This window comes from Microtus oregoni, unplaced genomic scaffold (assembly GCF_018167655.1).
Source record: "Microtus oregoni isolate MIOR12 unplaced genomic scaffold, Mior012 000017F_ref0000208, whole genome shotgun sequence".
Taxonomy (NCBI): domain Eukaryota; kingdom Metazoa; phylum Chordata; class Mammalia; order Rodentia; family Cricetidae; genus Microtus; species Microtus oregoni.
The window spans coordinates 29,150,774-29,171,715 of record NW_024543076.1 but is presented as its reverse complement, the minus strand read 5'-3'; the positions used below and the strand labels follow the sequence as shown (position 1 = coordinate 29,171,715).

General features: G+C 38.2%; 1 protein-coding gene across 8 annotated transcripts in view; it reads right to left on the bottom strand.

Moving 5' to 3' along the window:
* The window catches only part of CUNH8orf34 (chromosome unknown C8orf34 homolog), a 381,887-nt gene that overhangs the window by 227,562 nt on the left and 133,383 nt on the right, over nucleotides 1-20,942 (bottom strand). For all 8 annotated transcript variants that reach the window (XM_041667625.1, XM_041667630.1, XM_041667629.1 and 5 more), the window contains one exon: nucleotides 4,272-4,444. In XM_041667625.1, the coding sequence (XP_041523559.1) occupies nucleotides 4,272-4,444 (173 nt within the window). The remainder of the gene's footprint in view (nucleotides 1-4,271; nucleotides 4,445-20,942) is intronic.

Genomic DNA, 20,942 nt, shown 5'->3' with positions numbered 1-20,942 from the left:
GGATATCACAACAAAATCCACAGAGACAACTTGCCTCATAGAAGCTCACAGAGACTTAACTGGCAACCAGGGGCCCTGCATGGGACTGACCTAGGCATTCTGCATGTATGTGATAGTTGTGTAGCTTTGTCTTCCTGTTGGACTAATAACAATGGGAGCAAGGGCTGTCTCTAACTCTTTGGCTGCCTCTTTTTGGAACCTATTTCTCATACAGCATTGCCTTGCCCAGCCTGAGAAAGTGAGGGGATGCTTAGTTTAAGGCAACTTGATATTCTATGCTTTATTGCTACCCATGGGAGGCCTGTCTCCTTCTGAACAGAAACAGAGAAGTGGATGGGGGTGCTGATGGAGGTAGTGGGAAGCAAGAAGGGAAGAGAAAATGTGGTCAGGATCTAAAATAAATAAAATTTTAAAAAGCTCTAAATGTCAGTGGGTTTGTATGCTTTCCTAATAACTAGCTAGGCAAGCTTAAGAATCAGGGAACTATGAAAAAACAAAAAAGTCTTCATTCATTCCTCATAACCCCTCCACTTCTGTCCTTATTAGGTTGTTTTCATGTCTTGAGCTCTCTTAATTCTTAATTTAAGAATTCAATAAAGTAGGGTCAGGGACATCCCTTTCATCATATTCATACACCGTTCTGAGTGTAACAGCGAAAGATCCAGAGATGTCTTGAGACCATCCATGGAACACCAAGGTCCATGATCTTAGCACTGGTGTCTCAAGGTTATTCTATTAATTTATCTGTCTGTCCTTACAATTGCCTTAACTGTAACCTGCTGTAGGAATTTAGCAGAATCCCTGTATTAGAGTAGATATTAGAACAAACAGCCATTTTTTAGAATTACTTTAACCTTGAAGTATCATCAGAGTAGATATTAGAACAAACAGCCATTTTTTAGAATTACTTTAACCTTGAAGTATCATTGTGGAAAAACGGTGATTGCTTTTCGTGATCTGTAGAATTGTTTTGTGGAACGGCCATTGCAACCATCCCAGGTGACTTTGGTCACAAGGCACCTGAGGCACACTTGTGACTGTTATATTATTGTGTATTGCACATGATACATAATGAAGGACTAGAATCATGTAGGCCTGTGAAGCTTTCCTTCAGTAAAACGTGTAAATTAGATTAGGGACCTTGGTATGAGGAAGTACTTCCAAGATTTGGTTTGCCATTAGTTTAATTCTCCAGTCTAGTGGTGAATGTCCAGTTTATATCTGTTGTTTAGCATAAAAGGAAAAGTTGTGTATGTGCTGAGTATCACAATAATGGCCACTCAGATATGACTTTTTTTTCTTTACTTTTCTATAGGACAGGCCAAGTTAGAGAAATGAACCAAAAATAACAGACTGTTGACAATTTTTTTTTTTGTGAATAAGCTCTGTTTAGCATGGGCCTCATGATAGCCCACACCTCTCACACTCATGTAACTGATATTTATTGAAAATAGCTATGTGCCAGCCTTGGTGAGAAAAGAAAAATAGATCAAATAAAGCTTGAAAATCAAATTTTCTTTGAGCAGTTTGGAATGTCATTATTCTTAAAATCTCAATGTGTAAGATTGTTAAGCTATAGCATGTGTATTAGTATTTAATGACAATGGCTAACTCTATAATTATATACTAGAACCTTTAAAACTTTATATCCAACATTTCTTATTTATACAGTTTAAACTCGGGAATCTTGCTTTGAAATTGAAGACAAGAGAAATACAGTTTGTAACCTGAGCTATCCTTTTTTCACTTGTGATTTCTACATACATGTAACGTTTCTGAAGTAATTGGGATTTAGCCAGGACTTTGTTACCTTTTCAATCCACAAGTGACATTTTACCTCTTTTAAATACAGAGTTAATTGAGACTGAGAAGACTTTTTAGGACACAAGAAAAAATATTTGAGAAAATACCTCATGGACTGAGCAAGAGATAAAACTAAGATTGAGAATCTCAGGGGAATAAGAGCTCACTGAAGTGAGGGAGAAAACAGAGTTTTAGTAAAACTAATGCTTGCACTAAACAGCTCTGGATAGATTTATGAATCAATGAGAGCACGATGAAAGTTGACAATTCTCTGTTTTGCATTTTAGAATTAAAGCTCTACCAGTGGATACGGATAAAGGTCTATTGAGTTTCATAGGGCTGGCATTAGGAAGGAAACGACCCTCATTGACAGGTGAAATTGATCTGGCGTTTCCCAGAAGAGAAATGAACTTTCAGAAATGACCTGCTTCTCCTTTCAGGGTACTTCAACTATTTCAATAATTTAAGGCTATTTCTCATAGAAACGGAATCAATTTTCTCGAAACTTGAAGCACATTAATGAGTATTCTGAACTTCTTTCCCTTAAGCCAAGTGGTAAGTGAGAGCCAAGCAACCTTGAAAGCTTTTACATTAAAGAAAGCACAATTTTCTCTCCTTGAGGAAAAAAAAAGCTATTGGTTGACTGTAAGTTTAACATAGGAAATACAAAGTTCCCGTGGCTATGAGGTACAGAGAAAAAGCCTATGGTGGAGACCAACTAATAGTAGTCACAGGGACTTCTGGTCCTGCCACCTTTTCATTCATCAATATTAAATGCATTATCTGTCTTTCATAATTTTTGCCTCTCATAATTATTTGCACTTCAGTTTCATTGGCTTGCCCATTTTCCTTTTTGATTTGTACCTCTTAGGGTACTAAAATGGTAATGATGAAAATGCGTTATCTAATAGACATGATCTCACATCTCCAAGGTGCCCTGTCTCAGCACGAGGATGCTTATGGCAGATGTCCTGCCACCATTTTAGGTACCAGAGTCTGAGTTAAATGAGAGTTACACATAAGGGTGCTTGGAATAAGATGCCCCATAAGCTCAGATAGTTGAATGTCTGGCTCCCATTTGATGGACTGTTTGGGAAGGATTGGGAGATGTGGCCTTAAGAGGGCCTGTGTTACAGGAGTGGGCTTTGACGATTCCAAAGCCCACCATGCCCAGTTTGGCTCTCCCCCAACCTGCTGCCTGCTGCCTGCTGCTTGCAGGCCACCATGTATGTTTTCAAGCTACTGCTCCAACGCCAGATCTGCCTGCCACCATATCACTATCATGATGGTCATGGACTAACACTCTGAAACTGTAAGCAAGCCACCAATCAAATCAGTGATTCTTGACCGGTGGGCCTCAACCATTAGAAGAACACATATTTCCAATGGTTTGAAGAAACCAACAATAAATTAATTTTCATTGCTACTTCATTAACTATTTTGCTCCTGAGCGATGTCTCTGTTGCAAAGATCATCAGAAACTGTGTTTTCTCATGGTCGTGACCCACAGGTGAATTAAATGCTTCTACTTAAAAGCTGCTGTGGTAATGGTGTCCCTTCACAGCAATAGAGAAGTCATAAAAACATATGCACTTTTAGGTTCCTAAAACATTATAGCTTATAAATTAAACCCAAGAAAGCATAATAATTATATTTACCATTTGTAAGCTGAAGTGAGTGTAAGAAAGACTTTTCTCGGTAGTCCACCTTAACTGTCCCTCCTAATTCTTACCCACTCCGTGGTTCCCTTGTTCACTCATGATTTCATCTTTCTAGCACTGTTGAGTCTCCCTCATCCAACTCCTATCCCACTGCCCAACGTTATTGCAGGTGTTTGCTTACAGCTCAAAACCTTGGAGCTATTTCTCCTCTTGGTGTTAGTAGCAAAGAAACAGAGCTCACTAAAGAAAGAAAAAAAATTAAGACACAAACCCAGGTAGGATACTCAGAGGCAGAGTGCTTGTTTAGCATTTGTATAAAGTCCCAAGTTCAAGTTCAAGGTTGCCCAAGTGAGGAGAGCATACTTAGGAACATAATCTAAATAACAGTATTGTTTTTTTAGAGGTTTTACTACAATTTTTTTCTTTAGTTAACTGAGCGCATGTGTGTTTGTGTGGGTTGCCCTTGAATTCTCATGCTCTTTTCACGTGTACATGGATGTCAGAGGACAATCGGTTGGGTTTTTCCCTCCTGTTGTGTGGTCCCTAGAGGGGTCGAACTCAGATTGTCAGACTGGGCAAGCATCCTTACTCTATTCGGTTGTCTTAAGTTCTAAACAGAGTAAACCATTAATTTTTTAAATGAGTCTAATTATGTATTTTAGGGAACATTATGGAATCAAAATCTAGTTCATTATTTTATCACATGCAGAGTCTAACAGTTTTATGAGAAGACTTGTGTACTTAGGTTTAGTTGCCTTTCTCGTTTAATGACTACTAATACAGATTCACCAAGGAAGTCCGCCTCACCTTCCCGCGGGGCTAGGGCTGCTCTCTTCACTTTCCCATGGGTCATTCTTACTCCGTGGAACCGGAGGCTGCAGCATCTCAGCCGCGAGGGGATCAGCGTCATTTTCTGCTCTGCCAATCCACTCCCCAATCACGCGGGGTCTCAGAAGAGAAGAATTGAAAGCCACTGTTTCCTGAAGGTACAAAAATAAAAGGCCCTGCTTTAGATTGCCTTTTCTTCTTAACAGATAACAGGAAACTAGCATCATCCAGGTGTTTGGGCTCACTGGAACCAAAATGTCCTTTCGTTTCTTGCCCTTTCTGCTCAGTGCCTTCTTCTGTGATTTAGGCTAATCCCTGGAGATCACAGTGATCAAATACCTAGGGGTGAATCTTGGGATTTAGATCCGCAGAGCTGCATGCATTCCCAGAAAGGAAGCTTGGAACTAGCATTCTAGGCGGAGGGAAAGAGAGGCTGTTAGGTCGGCAGTGTGCAAGGGTGTTGCACCAAAGTTGGGAAAAGCGAGTAATCGCTCTGCAAGCAATGAGCTGCAGCCAGAATACACAACCATGAGGATGTAGGGTGAAAAGGATGCATTTCTCCCACTGTGATGCATCCGGGACTTTCAGGTCAACAGTAGAAACAGGAAACAGGAAACTATCCATGACAAGTAGGTCAGGTTAGCTGAAAACATGTTGGTCTCTTTTTATATATTTGAAATGAGGCAAGTCATTCAGTTCACCAGTTTGCTATGATGTAGCCAAGAAAATATTGATGGAGAATATGAATATATGTGACAACTAGATATACCTTAAGCGAAAAAGTCATTATAAAGAAATATCTATATAATCAAATTTTCGTCTGAAGCCTCATGTGGACTTATAGTCACCATTTGATTCACAATTCGCTCATCTGTTAATTCACTAGTTTTTACTAAATCTTAGTATGTAATAAGAGCTACCTGATGTACTGGGGAAAGCAATAGCAATAAGGAGCAACTTTTAGTAATGGTATGATTTAAAAGGAGAGATTGTAGGTGATTTTAACATCTTGGCTTGGCATTTCCTTATCTTTTCAATATTCCGTGACAAATATGTACTGTATAGCACACGAAAGGTCCTGATTTGAGAAACACAGTCTTTTTAAATCTCTTTTACTGAAAACTTTCACTATTAGGAGAATTTTGAACAAGTCTTCAAAAATTCAGACCTGATGTTCTGTGCCTTTGTAATTCACATATAGTATGCAAATGTATTGTAGAATATAATAAATACAATGTCTAAATATACAGATGTAATAAAAACACAATATTTAAAACAACACATAATAGTTTAGATACTAACTTAAAAATCAAGACCACACAAAATGTGACTTAGAATATACTTAATTGACATTTCTCCGAGTTACAGGGAAAAGGCTGGGCATTGACTAAATATTAATAATTAATTTTATTTATATAGTGGGATAGAATAGAAACAGATTGTCATTGCTATCAGCTCACAGGAGCATAAGAACTGGTAATAAAAGAAAGTTACAAGTGGCTTCAGGAACAGTAAATAAAAAGATGACCTAGGACTTAAGATTTGGCATGATAAAAATGCCGAGAACAGCAGAGATTCAGAAGTAACCCTTTGGTTGCATGCTGGGAAGTTAAATGAAGAGCTAGACATCACTGCTATTGGAAAGTGGAACACGCAGAGGGTATAAATGGCTTGATATTTGGGATGGTTAACTCCAGCAGGCACAGAAATTTAGTGAGAAATAGCTGGGCAATTGGGAGAGATGCACACGGGTCAGGGCAGTTGGGAAGCTACTAATTTACCGGATTAAAAACAGGACTTGATGACTTGGACTTTTCTGAATGCATCAAGATCTTTCTTTGGTGATCTTGTCAAAGAGATGGAAGAAACAAGTACCTCTATTTAATTGAAAATTGTTAAACTTAGTCTGTTCATGTGCAATAGACCAAACAGATTTTTTTTTTTTGTATTTTGTTTGGATTGGATTAAGCCCAGCAAACATATTTCTGTGTATACATCTTTCTAAAAATGTTTTAAAGAATCAAACTATTTTTAAAAGTACACAATCACATAACATCAAATAAAATTTAAATATATTTAAGCAAACACACAGAGACAGAGAGCAGAGGTGTGTATGGCTGTGTAGTCTTGGCTCGCGGAGAACTTATACTGTAGATCAGATTGGCCTGCACTCACAGAGGTTTGCCTGCCTCTGCTTCACACATGCTGGGATTATAGGTATGAGCCACCACATCCGATTAAAATTAAAATAGTTTTAGGACAGGCTCCAAAGCTACAGAGAAACCCTGTCTCGAAAAACCAAAAAGGAGAGAAAAAAAGTAGGAATTATTGGAGCTTCAAAGTGGATAGTGTTGTTCTCTTGCGAGACCACAACTCCCAGCATTCCTCTGGACTCCAGCGCATGCAAGCGCGGAACACATTTCCCAGAAGCCTTTGCATTCCCCGTTAAAAGCAAAGGCCATCACGAGTTCGTCCCTTTTTCTTCCCCGCCTTTCCTACCGTGTCTGCACGCCCCTACCTGTTTGTCACCCCTCCCCCATTAAAGTGCACCCACATGGGACTGCCGCGTGTCTGTGTCTTCTTCTTCGGGTAATGTCTCTACCGTCTAACCCGCAGAATTAAGAACAACAGATATAAAAAGATTAATTCTGTCACTGTAAATGTTATAACAAAAACAACAAAACCCCAAAAACTTCTACTAAAACTAGTATTTAGATAGTGGCTTCTTTTGTGAATTAGAGATTCTTTGGAGGGGAAAGCTTTGACTCGATGCTGATATAAAGAGAAGTAATGCCGTGAGAAGTAGCAGAGGAGGCATTCACGGCTTTTGTTGTTGTCATGTGATATAAAATGGCAAGGGGATGAATCATTAGGCTATGAGAAGTGGAGTTCGATGGTAGAGCTTTGGATAACCAAGATAAGAGGAGCGGTAGGAAAGTGGGAACAATAGTTCCGAGCACTGTAAAAGCTCAGGGTTTAGTCCAGTCTGTGTGTGGAAGGCTGACACAGAGGGTTCTTGCCACACAGTTTCAGGGCTGCTGAACCCTGGGCAATAACCAGGGACAGAATGAGAGAATGTAAGAAACTCATACACGAAAACTCACTAAATGTTTGACTTGATTACAATCTAAAACACCCATGCATGATGAGCTAATTCAGATATAGCCTGAGTTAGAAAATATTGTCACCACAAAGCTAATAGAATTTTCCCCACAAGCTTTTATTCTCCCTGCTGCCTCAGCAGAGAATAATTAAGACACCTTGGTTCAATCCTTAGTGGAATTTTCTATACACTCACACACTTTTTTCTCTCTAAAACTTGGCCACAGTCACTGAAGGAAGAAACTTGGAGCATGCTGTGTTTTACTAGTCACCCTAATAAGCCTTCACATGAATAATACAAAGGAAGTCACTCTTATTGTCTGGTTCAGAACACATTTACTATGATGCTTTTGCTGTCAAGCTTTGTTACTACATTTTAGCTCCTCTGTTTGCAAGTAGTTCTTATAGCATCAATTATAAATGGAATACAAGCACCCATAATGGCTGCAGGTCATGCACAGTAAGAGGCTTCACTCTGGGGAGTTATTTGAAAACAAACATGTCCCTCTCTCTGGTTTCCTTTGGTTCACATTTATAGTTTACCGGTAGCCAGGCCTTCCTGAATATAATTACACAAAGCAACTGGAGAAGGAAAGGGAAAGGAGAAGTTTGAAGGTCAACAGTATAATGGGTAAGAGTGGGGATCAATTCCCAGAATACAGATTCTATCCCTTACACAACTGGCTTACAAACATTTTGCAAAGACGAACTCTGTGGTCATGTGTGTGGGAGAATTGGCATCTTCACAACAGTAGGTTGGGACTGCCATGGAATTCAGTTCTCACCACCTGGGCACAGTTAAAGAGCTCACATCCCAATGTGGGCTTTTTACTGTGATACACCTCATTTTACCTTTTCCCTACTGGGAATAGGAATCAGGTTATTCCCACACCAGCCCTATCATAAAATGGAAACAAAGAAATAAAACCGTCCTCATTCATATATGTTTATTTTGTATGGAAAAAAAAACCCAAGAAATTTCAGAAATAAATGTAAGTTAACATATGGCTTTCCTACAAGCTGATCAAATGTCAGCTAAATCGATGGAGAGATGTTCATGGGTGACTCAGATGTGAAGATGCCAATTCTCCCACACACACCTAAGTAAAGCACGCGCTGAGCCAAACCCACTCTGGTAACAGAAAACTGGCAGAGAGGCCAATGGAACCAAGCAGAGGGTCCAGATGTGGCCTGCTCAATGATTCTAGGAAAGTTTTTCTGCATATGGGGGTAAATATATCTTGGATTTTTGTTACACTGAACAATAATAATTTGGGTCGATCAAATACCTATTTGTGATTAAAAAACTTGAAGAGCAAACCTTTAAGACTATTGTTTTAATGATTTCTTATAAGAATGGATTTCTTAGCAAAATGTCAATATTTTGAAAATGGTCATTTTTCCCTTAACAGTAAACACAATTTAGAACATGACGGCATTGCTTAGAGTGTACATGAGAAACACATAACACACAGAAGCCAACATCTAGAATGTATAATAAACTCGTAGGGGAAAAAACATGTTTTAAAAAAAGTAGGCAAAAATACTATCTAGCACTAGACTTTGTTAAATGTGATGATTATCAGTCAAGTCTATGAGAATTTTTTTATTATAATGTTGGACAACAGATGGTTCAGAAGAAGAGTATTATATTGAACTGTTGGTAGAAGTATAAACAGACTCAAACACTTATTAATAAAAGAATGCTGCCCATATAGTGAAGGCGAAAAGGCACAGGAGGTACAGGCCATGCTGCCCCGAGAGTCTGTTTCTTATTCTGTGCCGAAGGGATACCATTGTTTACACGGGCAAGGAAATAGAAATGCCCATGGCCACAGAATCATCCTTTTTGAAAGAGAAAATTGAAAAAAAGTAGATGTTTGGAATAAAACAGCATTTTTGAAAATTGTAAACCTTAGATAAACAGAAAATATGTTAGAAAGGTGTATGGGACCTGGCATAATGGTTCATACTTTTAATGCCAACATTCAGGAGGCAGAGATAGTTCTCTGTGAGTTTGGGCCAGCCTGGTCTACTTATAGAGTACCAGGATTACCAGAGCTACATAGAGAGACCCCTTAAAGAGAACAATAAACAAAGATGTGGGAAAATAGTGGGGGGAGGGAAGGAGAGAAAAGCAAGAGAATAAAATTGCATTTGAGGACAACATAAAGCAGTTGCACAGGACTATCTCCTGTGTCGGAAGAGATTTGTTCTTTGGGTATATGTTACACACCTAGGTATTTACTATAATTCCTCATCATGCTTTGTACTGTATGTCATGTCTGATTTTTATTTAGTTATTCATTTTTGTAAAAAGGCAACACATGCTCACTGATGTTTAGTTTTGACATTTTTCCTTTGGTTCCCATTCTTGTATTCCTTTGATAACTTCCATGCCTGTTAGTCACCTGGTACTGCTCCCATGTCAGCTGGACAGTGAGTTGCTGGGGAAAAAGTGTTCCTCTTCCCAGCACACGTCCGCCAGCTACCACAGTATTCAACCTGCTGTTTCTTGAAGATATTAAATGAATGTCGGATGAGTGGCCTTTATTTGGGTAATAATGACTCAATAATACATTGTCAACACTAATTATCAGGGATATTAAATAAAAACAACAATAAATAACACGATATAACAAACTCCATGCTCATAAGGATGGCTCTGATATCATAGACAAAACAGTGTATGATGGCGACTACACAGAGAAAACAGAGCCAGCCCACTTCCTAGCAGAGAGGTAAAACAGGCCCCCTGGAAAAAGTGCCATAAAAGTTTCAGGATGACTGTATGGCCCAACACTCATGAACATGAATGTTCATAAAACACCACTTGAAGTTACTGAAGAAGAGAACCTCAGATGATCAATAACATATAAATGAATAAGTAGAATGTGGTATCTTCATTCCATGGAATATTATTCAGTAAGAAAACAAATGAAATTTTGATACTTCTACAACACGACTGAACCTTGAAGACGCTGCGCTAAAAGAAGGAAGACAGTCACAATAGACTACCTATTATATGATTTGTGCTACGTTTATAGAACAAGAAAATCTATTACAGATGCCAAATAGATTCGTTGTGATCTAGAGCTGAAAGGTAAGACAGATTTGGAGGTAACTTCTCATAAATACTGGGATTTCCTGGGAACTGTGAAACATATTCTATACTTAATTTATGGTGATGGTTGCACAATTTTTGAAGAAAATATAAATCATTAAGGTATGCTCTTTTTAAAGGATAAATTTTTGTGAGTTAAATATCAATAGTGATATTAAAAATAATGCATTTAAATGTTTTTCAGAATTCCTCACGTTGTAATGAAGAATATGCCTGGATTTGGGGTCAGTTTTGAGAGGCCAGGAGCTGGTGTCTAGTTCAGGTTTATCAAGTCCCAGCTTGGAGATACAGAACAAATCACCTAACCATCCCAACCTTCATTTCCCCATTTATCTCACAGACAAAACACAATCATGTTACTAGGCTCTGGAGAGCCATCGGAATGGTACACCAACAGCTGCTGGGTGCATTCCCTACTTCCCTAACCCTATTTTCTGTCTTTACATATAACAGAAAACATTTTACTCCTGATTACAGGCTTTTTCACACCAGTTCATGTCTAACAGACATAAGCATCTTAATACTCACACACCTTCTCATCAATCATCAACTTACTGCAGAGTCAGTCCTCCTCCCTGTCTTTCATACCTTTCACAGTCTCCTTTCCTGCAAGCCTCATATGTAATATATTCTAGTATCCAAATTGCACAGTGCCTGTTTTGTAAATAGACTCCATTATCTTATTTAACATAAGTGAACAGTAATTATTTAATAGCCATCAATATTTTGTTTTAAAATTTCCCAGATGGGAAGTTATCTGTTTGTTGAAGGCAGGATCTCAGCAGTCTCCATATATTACAAACAATTATCTTTTACATTGTTATTAATTAGAATTCTCTTACTCTGGTTAATTTTTTTCTTGTAATATTGCTATTGCTCAAAAACTCTGAAGTGGTGAGATTTTCCTGTGAGTACTACACAGGCTACAGTATTCTCTTTCAAACTCTATGATGTGGCTTGAGATGTTCTTTCTCCCTTGTGGTTTGGCAGATTTACAGTTAGATCTAGATCAAAACATGTTGTAAATAAATTCCATTATCTTACTTAACATAAGCTAACAATAATTCTTTAATACTAGTCAATATTTATTTTCAAAATTTCCCAGATGGTCTTAGGGAAGTTATTTCTCTCTGCTCATATGGCTCAGAGAGAATGGGTCTGTTTTCATCACAAGACTCATGACCTCCCAAGTTTGTCAGTGAGGCAGGCAGTTCTGAGCATTTTGCTTAGATCCATTAATTCATCAGCATGATAACATAAATAACAAATTGTGATTTTCTAATTTTGTAATTCTATATATATATATATTTATTGGAGTACTTCCATAAAGAAGAGAAATATTTTCAGCAGATGCTGATTACCCTGAAGAGACAATTCGTAGTTTTATTCTTTTACTTTGCTCCAGCTGGCCTTTAAAAATAACAATTGTGGAACTCTGATGTCCTCAAAGTTGATTAAGGAAGTCTTTGGTGAAAATATGGGTTTTGTAAGCTCTGGCATCACTCACAGTATCTCAGTAATTATTCTTACTCATGTATCAATTTCTCAACTTTCCCCAGCAGGAGACAATTCTAGTTAGCTCTTGAGCGAATCGGAGTCGTCCTTAGTAGTTTGTCCATCTTAGTGAGGCTCAATGTATATCCTCTGTCCTAGACCTGGAAGCAGCCACTCTTTTGAGGTGCTTCACTTACTGGTAATGTGAAATATTCATAGGCTAGAACCTCTGCACTAGAGGTACCAATGGTTATTGAGTTAGAATTGTTGATAAAACTAACAAATACGCTTTTCAAGAAATTTTCCCTGTCAGGATTGGTGGTGCATACTTTTAATACCAGCACTCAGGCAGAACTTTCTACCTTGTCTACATACAGTGCTCCTGGCCATCCAGTGCTACATGGTTGAGATCCTGTCTCAAAAGAAAAAAAAAGTCTTCTCAGGACTCAGACTTCCTGGGAGAAGAAAGCAAAAAGAGACCCTTTCTACCATTCATCAGGATTGCCCAAGTGTCACTTAATCTAACAATAGTGTTGTTTGACTCTCTCAATTGCTATTTTGCCTGTCATTTCATAATTGCTTTATCATTTACATATATTGTATAATGTTTATGGATATAAAATATATACAGTTTATATTACAAAATGTTTCTAGAACCATTTCTGATGTGATGCTTTTTTCCCTAAGTACTTTCAAGTATAGAACATTTTCTAACATGGCTGCCACATGACATTCAAAACTAATAATTAATAATTGGTAATTTCCAACTTAATTATTTGAATTAACTGAATAAGATTGCTCAATACAAATGAAAATTCTAGGTCATCTGTGGAATTCAAACACACCATTTTAAATTTCCTTTTGTTTTTTAGCAGGTTTCAGTGTCTCTGATGCTTGTAACCTTCACATTATTTTAAGAATTAAAATTTATTATTTTTGGAAAATATTCGAGGTAGTGTATTTCAGATGTTCCCTTATATTCAAACGCAAGTCATTCATTCTTTAGAATAAAAGCAACAAATTAATGCATGCTAGCCACATCAAAAAGCATATGCTGTTGGTCTTGCTTTCCCATCGTTGGCTGCAATAATGGCCATCGCTAGTGTGAGTCAGTATCTTCTATTTTTTCCAAACTGAACTTAAGGCTTTTCTTTCATCAATAAATATCTTCTGGGACAAACAGCTGGAGACTATATTGATTTTCTGTAATTATGAACATTTCACCCATTACCTTTAGCATCTTTTGCTCAAATTGACATGTATCAATTGATGCAATGTCTACTGACTTTCAATTTTCTAATTGCATCTAACTCATCATAATATATCTTCTACTTAAAATCGAGATTATAAAAATTTTATGTAAATGTATGTATATATGTACTTTCTTTACCCATGCCCCTAATTAAAGTTCTTTAATAGGCCAAGATAATAAATTCTTTGGCTTAGATTACAAAACACACGATGAAAATCCCATTATAATCCCATGAATGCTATTGTGAACAACGGGATCACTAAAAACAGTCTAAAACTGCACTGCTGTGTCGTCTGTCCTTAGAGCATGTTCCATGTGAAGAAATATGGTGGCTAGCTCTGAAGACATGGTCTAATTAATTTCTGAGTCTTTATTCACAACCTGAAATTAAATTGTGTTCATTCACCTTAGAATATAAGAATATATAAGATACAAGTATTAAAGTTACTTTAAAATTATACAAAATATTCAGTGATTCTAAAGTTTTTAAAATCCTGTAGATCAACTGCTTCTCTGCCCTCTCCTTATCCATTCTCACCATGTACCTTTCTCTTATTCTACAGGCAACACATAGAATAACTTCAGGTGCATGCATATGCACCTGTCTTAGTGGATGAGAGGTCTTGGCATCTACACTTTGGTGTGATAATGAACAAATGTGTACGCAGTCTTTCATCACATGCACTAATGAATGATAGCATACTGTCAGCACACTTCACCTCCTTGACCTTTTTCACTCATTTAACAATGTAGCTGGGGATCACTTTATATTTCCTTTCATTCTTATGGTCATGTAATCCTGTGCTAAATCAATGTTCTATACTTTATTGAGTACTATTTTTAATGGATTCATAGCTGTTTTTACTCCAGCTTCTAAAGTAATATGACAGGATATAATCATGTGGAAAAGTCTCTTCACATGTTGCCAGCTTGTCCTTTAAATGGGCTGGTGATTTGAATGAGAATGCCCCCCATAGACTCCTATGTTTGAATACTTGGCCCCTAGTTGGTGGAACTCTTTGGGAAGGATAAGGAATTGTGGCCTTGTTGGAAGAGGCATGTCACTAGCTTCAAAGTACTTGTGCCATTTTGAGTATGCCATCTCTCTCTAGCTTCTGATTTCAAACAAGATGTGAACTCCCATCTGTTTCTGCTGCTTTTCCTTAGCTCCTATGTCATGGACTCTAACCCTCTGAGACCAAAAGGTTGATGAAATAATTTCCTTTATACATTGCAAGGTGTTTTGTCAAAGCAATAAAAAAGTAACTCACTGTGAGTAGGACAACTTGGTCAATAACTGTACACCAAATGTTTAAGATATTGCAACATTTTCCGTCCTTGTGTTTGGACCACTTCATATTCTTACTAGCCATGTGTTCATGTGCCCGTTTCTCAGAGCCTGATTTAAGCAGCATTTTTGCAGACTTTGGAGAACTTTGTAAGTTTGTTAGTTATGCATTCGTATTCATATTGTAACATGACTATTCATTGTTTCACAGAGCTAACAAAAATATTTTTCTGTCAGCAAGCTCCTCATATGCTTCACTTATAGTAGAATTTATATAGCTTAGTTTATTTAATTTCTTTATTGAGATTTGTGTGTGCATGTGTGTGTGTGAGTACATACACAAGTGTGCACAGAGGTCTAAGTAGGATATAAGATCCCTTAGGACTGGAGTTACTGGCAGCTGTGGGGTGTTTATGGCTTGTTACTTGGATACTAGGTTCTGAACTCTTGTCCTTGTGATTATGCATCCAGAAGTCCTTCTATACTTTAGATAAAATGAAGCATTGATTATGACTTAAATATAAACTGATTTTTTCTTTGAAAATTGTTTATTTCATTTATTTTTGAGATACAAGAAAAAATGGGCAAGAACCATACTAGAAAACATGTAATAAAATGCATATCAATATTTCCCCTAATATCATTACATTCATCTGTTAAAAAATCAAACATATACCACCATAGCACATTAAGGAGTCTATGATTTTTTTTCTTTACTGTCCCTGATATCACACAATATCTAAGTGGATATGAGATTCCAGAACATGGAAGAGAAGCAGGACAAAGGATCACAGCAATTTATCTACTTATTAAAAGTTTATTTACTTTTATGTGTTTGTATGAGTGCTTACATGTATGTTTGTGTACCATGTGTGTGCCTGCTGGATACAGAGGCCAGAGGAGGGCATGAGATGCCACGAACCTGGAGTTACAGGCAGTTATGAGCATTAGGTGAGTAGCTAGGAACTAAACCTGGGTCTCCTGCAAGAGCAGCCCATACTCTCAAAGAATGAGCCATCTCTCTAGCTCCGAGTCATAACAATTTATGTATGCCCTGCTGTACCAGAACACTGAGAAAACTCTCTCCAAATAGGGACAAAATAAGCCACAAAATTCTAAATTTGCTTTCCAGAGTGGAAAATTAGCAGAAAGTCATCTGGTAAAGAGATATCCACATTTCTAAGACGATATCTCTCTTACACTGCACATGTACAGAAGCCCTTCAGTGGCTTTTGGTGTACTCTGTTAGTGACAGTGTTTGATTCCTGTTACCCATTTATTCAATATGAAATAATTAGCTTTTTAAGAAGGCAAGATGATACAGTAAGTAAAAAAAATATGGCTTTGGAGTTAAATGATATTCCAATCTGAATTTGCAGTGATATTTCCACGTTTGTGAATCTTACCAAGTTGACAGACTCCGAACTATGTGTGATGGACACCAGCAGATCCATCAGGGCTGTTGGGAGTGTGAAAGATTGTGCTTTAAGGAGTTAACACAGTGCTCATCTCCTTCCATACTTTTTAAAGATCGTATTGAATATGTATGTGTTGTGGGTATTCACGCGAGACAATAGGTACCCATGTAGGCCAGAGACTTTGGATACAGGCATGAATGGTGATCTGGAAGAACAGTACAAGCTTTTTTTTTTTTTTTCCACTGAGTTTTCTTCCTATAGCCCCATCTCCATTAGGGGCTATGTATACATATTTAATTTGCCCCATTAAAACATTATTTGTGAGACACCATGTGTGCCAGTTAGTTAGTTTGTTTGTTTTTGTCAACTTGATATTAGCAAATGCCCCCTGGGAAAAAGATACATAAGCTGACAAAATGCCCCCATCAGGTTAACCTATAAGCAAGACTGTGGGACATTTTCTTGGTTGACTATTAGTGTAGGAGGGCCCAGTGTGTTATGAGCAGCGTCACCCAGCGGAGGCAGTCCTGAGTTGTGTAATAAAGTGGGCTGAGCAAGAGGAGCAAATCAGTAAGCACCGTTTCTCCATGGCCTCTGCATCAGTTCCTGCCTCCAAGTTTTCACCCAGTCTTCTCCTAGTGATGGGCTTGATGGACCCAGAATTCAACATTGATGGACCCAGAATAGCAACCAGGAAGTTGTTATTGGTAATATTTCCACAGTGATAGAAGTCTAGTTAGGACACAATGCTCTCACCGTTCCCACTCCATAAGTACAGATGAGAATCATTGCTACCATAAAATAGCTGAAGTAAAATGTGTTGATCACGAGAAGAATGAGAAAATGTTGCAGAATAAACTTTAAATATGACAAATAACTTGATAAGCTTTGGATAGCTATGTATTTAGTAATTATTTACCAAGGCTTAGTTAATGTTAAGTGTACAAAAGTGAGCACAAGGAGGAAACAGTTTCTACTAATAAGATAGTTACTAATTTTGAGTGATTACTTTGCCCCAGGCAACGGTGGGAGCCACAGGCTGGGCTCACTGCAGAGGCTGTCCACATGGACTCCAGGAGAGATGCTGAAGTTTTCAGCTCTAGTTTCCTTTCTGGATGTGAAACCAAGGGAGATAAAACTTTAAGATACCCCCAAATTGCATCTCTTACACTGATACAAATTCAGATCTCAAAAGCATGACATAATTGTTATAATTGGGGCTGGAAAGATAGCTCAGTGGTTAAGAGCTTTGACTGTTCTTCCAGAGGTCCATGAGTTCAATTCCCAGCAACTACCTGTGATAAGATCTGATGTCAACTTCTGTCTGCAGGGACACATGCAGGCAGACCATTGTATACATAATAAATAAATAAATAAAAATAAAAATTCAAAAAATAAAAACTCTAGAAGAAAATGTCCTGCTCTGTGTCCCACCCCTGTTCCTGTCCCATCCCTGCTCTGTGCCCCACCCCTGCTCTGTGCCCCACCCCTGATCTGTGCCCCACCCCTGATCTGTGCCCCACCCCTGCTCTGTGCCCCACCCCTGCTCTGTGCCCCACCCCTGATCTGTGCCCCACCCCTGATCTGTGCCCCACCCCTGTTCATGTCCCACCCCTGCTCTGTGCTCTGCTGTGGTTCACAAAATTATACAGCAAGAATACAGCTGACAAAATCACTCAGTTAACCCGCAGGGACCACATACCAGTGCAGGACACCCAAATTGCAGGGCATTGGGAATATTTGCCTTTTGAATTTCCGTAAAAACCTCGGGAAGCCATAGCACTCCCCTTTCCATAGTGGGATCCATCCCAAAAACTTCTGTGGTGTATTAATTAATTACTGGGCATAACTCCCTCATGTACTGTTATACTGGTTGACTTTTCATTTGTCTGTATAACCTTGATATATAGAATATGTACTGGGTACCTTGAATTCTCAAAAAAAAAAAAAAACTCAGAAGAAAGGAAATTCTTCCCACTTGGGTGTTAGCGGGAACAAAGCTGTCACTTGGCCTGGAGGCTGGAAATACCAGCTCCAGATTTTACACTCCCACAGTTAGTTTCCCTTTGATCTAGCCACCTTCGACGTCATCTCTAAAGCTAAGAGATTCTCTTTAATCAACTAACATTTGGTGAAAATACTCATGAAAATCAAGCACCAACCCCTTTCCTCCCACTGATTTTGCTGGTTGCCATAGTTACCACAAATGCTGTGTTCCCAGCCATGACTAGAAGGAAGTGCTTAGAGACTGCACAGCAATGCTGTGCTTTTCTTCCCTCTTCTTCTATATTTATCGATTACAAATGTCAAGCTTAGCTAACCACACAAATGTAATTAATACACAAACTCCCTTTCCCCCTCTTAGAAATCATAGCCCCTTCCTTTATTTACCCTTTCAGATATGCCCAGGTGCTTCAAAGCCACGCCACCTCCAGGACATAAGTAAGATAATAGGCACCCAACTTTGTCAGCCTTATCTGTTTTCTTAGCCCTGAAAAATGCATGCCTAGTATTCTTGCTATTGCCAGAGAATTGTTAATTGTGTCTGTGTGGGTATATGAACTGGAAACCTTGTGGAATTGGAAGAAAACGTTTTGTGAAAAATAGAGAGACACGAAAAGTAAATGTGTGTGAGCTGATTTGTTCACCCTCACACCTGTTGCAAGTGTCTTTGCTCTGTGTCCCACCCCTTGCTTGTGCCCCATCCCTGCTCTGGGTCCAACCCTTGTTCTATATTCCACCCCTGCTCTGTGTACCACCCCTACTCTGTGCCTCACCCCTGCTCTTTGTCTACGTCTTGGGCTTTCTGGGCATGCAACCTCTAGTGTGTCAGTTTTTCACCGGCAAAAGATGGATAGCATCTCATTTCATAGATAAAGAGTGTTAAATGGGATGATACAAGTAGATAATTTAGAACCTCCTGTGATGTGTACGAAGTGAGCCATGTGACATGGCATCACCTATGTGAAGTACTGAACCAACAGCTAGCATATAGCAGTCACTAACTAGGACATTACTATCTATTATATTCTTTATCATGACTATTCATCTACTTAAATATTCATGGATGAGGGATTCAAGTCCAGCATGTAGAAGACAGTGGTAATTCTGATGACATTTCTGAAAGTCATGTAGTCGCTGCCATAAAGTCCCTTTCTTTAGTGAGAGCACAGGGAGGCCCGTCCTCTACTTTCTTGTTAAAATACCCAGTGGATTCAATTTGCCAGTATTTTATTTAGTATTTTTGCATCAATGTCCATGAGTGAGATTGGTCTGTATCTCTCTTTCTTAGTATTGTCTTTCTGTGGTTTGGGTATCAGAATAATTGTAGCCTCATAAAAAGAGTTTGGTAATGTTCCTTCTGTTTCCATTGTGTGGAATAATTTGAGGAGCATCGGTGTTAGTTCTTCTTTGAAAGTCTTGTAGAATTCTGAGCTGAAACCTTCTGGTCCTGGGCTTTCTTTCTTTTTTTTTTGGTTGGGAGACTTTTGATGACTGTTTCTATTTCTTCAGTTATAGGTCTGTTTAATTTGCTTATCTGGTCTTGATTTAATTTTGGTAAGTGATATTTATCCAGAAAGTTGTTCATTTCCTTTAAGTTTGTACTCCTCCAATTTTGTGGAGTACAGGTTTTCGAAATATGACCTGATGGTTCTCTGGATTTCTTCTGTGTCTGTTGTTATGTCCCCCTTTTCATTTCTGATTTTGTTAATTTGGATATTCTCTCTCTGCCTTTTAGTTAGTTTGGATAGAAGTTTGTTTATTATGTTGATTTTCTCGAAGAACAAACTCTGTCTCATTGATTCTTTGTAATGTTTCCTTTGTTTCCATTTTGTTGATTTCAGCTCTCAATTCATTATTTCCTGCACCTAGTTTTCTTAGGTGAGTTTGCTTCTTTTTGTTCTAAAGTTTTCAAATGTTCTATTAATTCACTAGTGTGGGATTTTTCCAGCTTCTTTATATAGACATTTATTGTTATGAACTTCCCTCTTAACACTGCTTTCATTGTGTCCCATAAATTTGGGTATATTGTGTGGTCATTTTCATTGAATTTTAGAAAGTCTTTAATTTCACCCTTGACCCATTGATGATTTAGGTGAGCGTTGTTTAATTTCCATGTGTTTGTGGGTTTTCTGGAATTAGTATTGCTGTTGACTTCTAGTTTTAAACCACGGTGAACTGATAAGGTACATTGGGTTATTAAGACCCGGATTTTAATCCACATACCTTCGAACACCTGATTTTTGACAAAGAAACAAAAAATATGAAATGGAAAAAAGAAAGCATATTTAACAAATGGTGCTGGCATAACTGGATATCAACATGTAGAAGAATGAAAATAGGCCCATATCTCTCACCCTCCACAAAACTCAAGTCCAAATGGATCAAAAACCTCAACATAAAGCCAGCCACACTGAACCTTATAGAAGAGAAAGTGGGATGTACACTTGAATGCATGGGCACAGGAGACCACTTTCTAAATACATCGCCAGCAGCATAGACACTAAGAGAAACAATTAATAAATGGGACCTCCTAAAACTGAAAATCTTCTGTAAAGCAAAGGACTTGGTCAACAAGACAAAATGACAGCCTACAGAATGGAAAAAGATCTTCACTAACCCCACATCAGACAGAGATCTGATCTCCAAAATATACAAAGAACTCAAGAAATTGGTCATCAAAAGAACAAATAATCCAATAAAAAGTGGAGTACATACCTAAACAGAGAACTCTCAACAGAGGAATCTGAAATGGCTGGAAGATACCTAAGGAAATATTCAACATCCTTAGTCATTAGAGAAATGTAATGACTCTGAAAATGGAATGACTTTGAAAAATCTCAAAACAACTCTGAGATTCCATCTTACACCTGTAAGAATGGCCAAGATAAAAAACACTGATGACAACTTATGCTGGAGAGGTTGTGGGGAAAATGGAACACTTCTGCATTGCTGGTGGGAATGTAAGCTG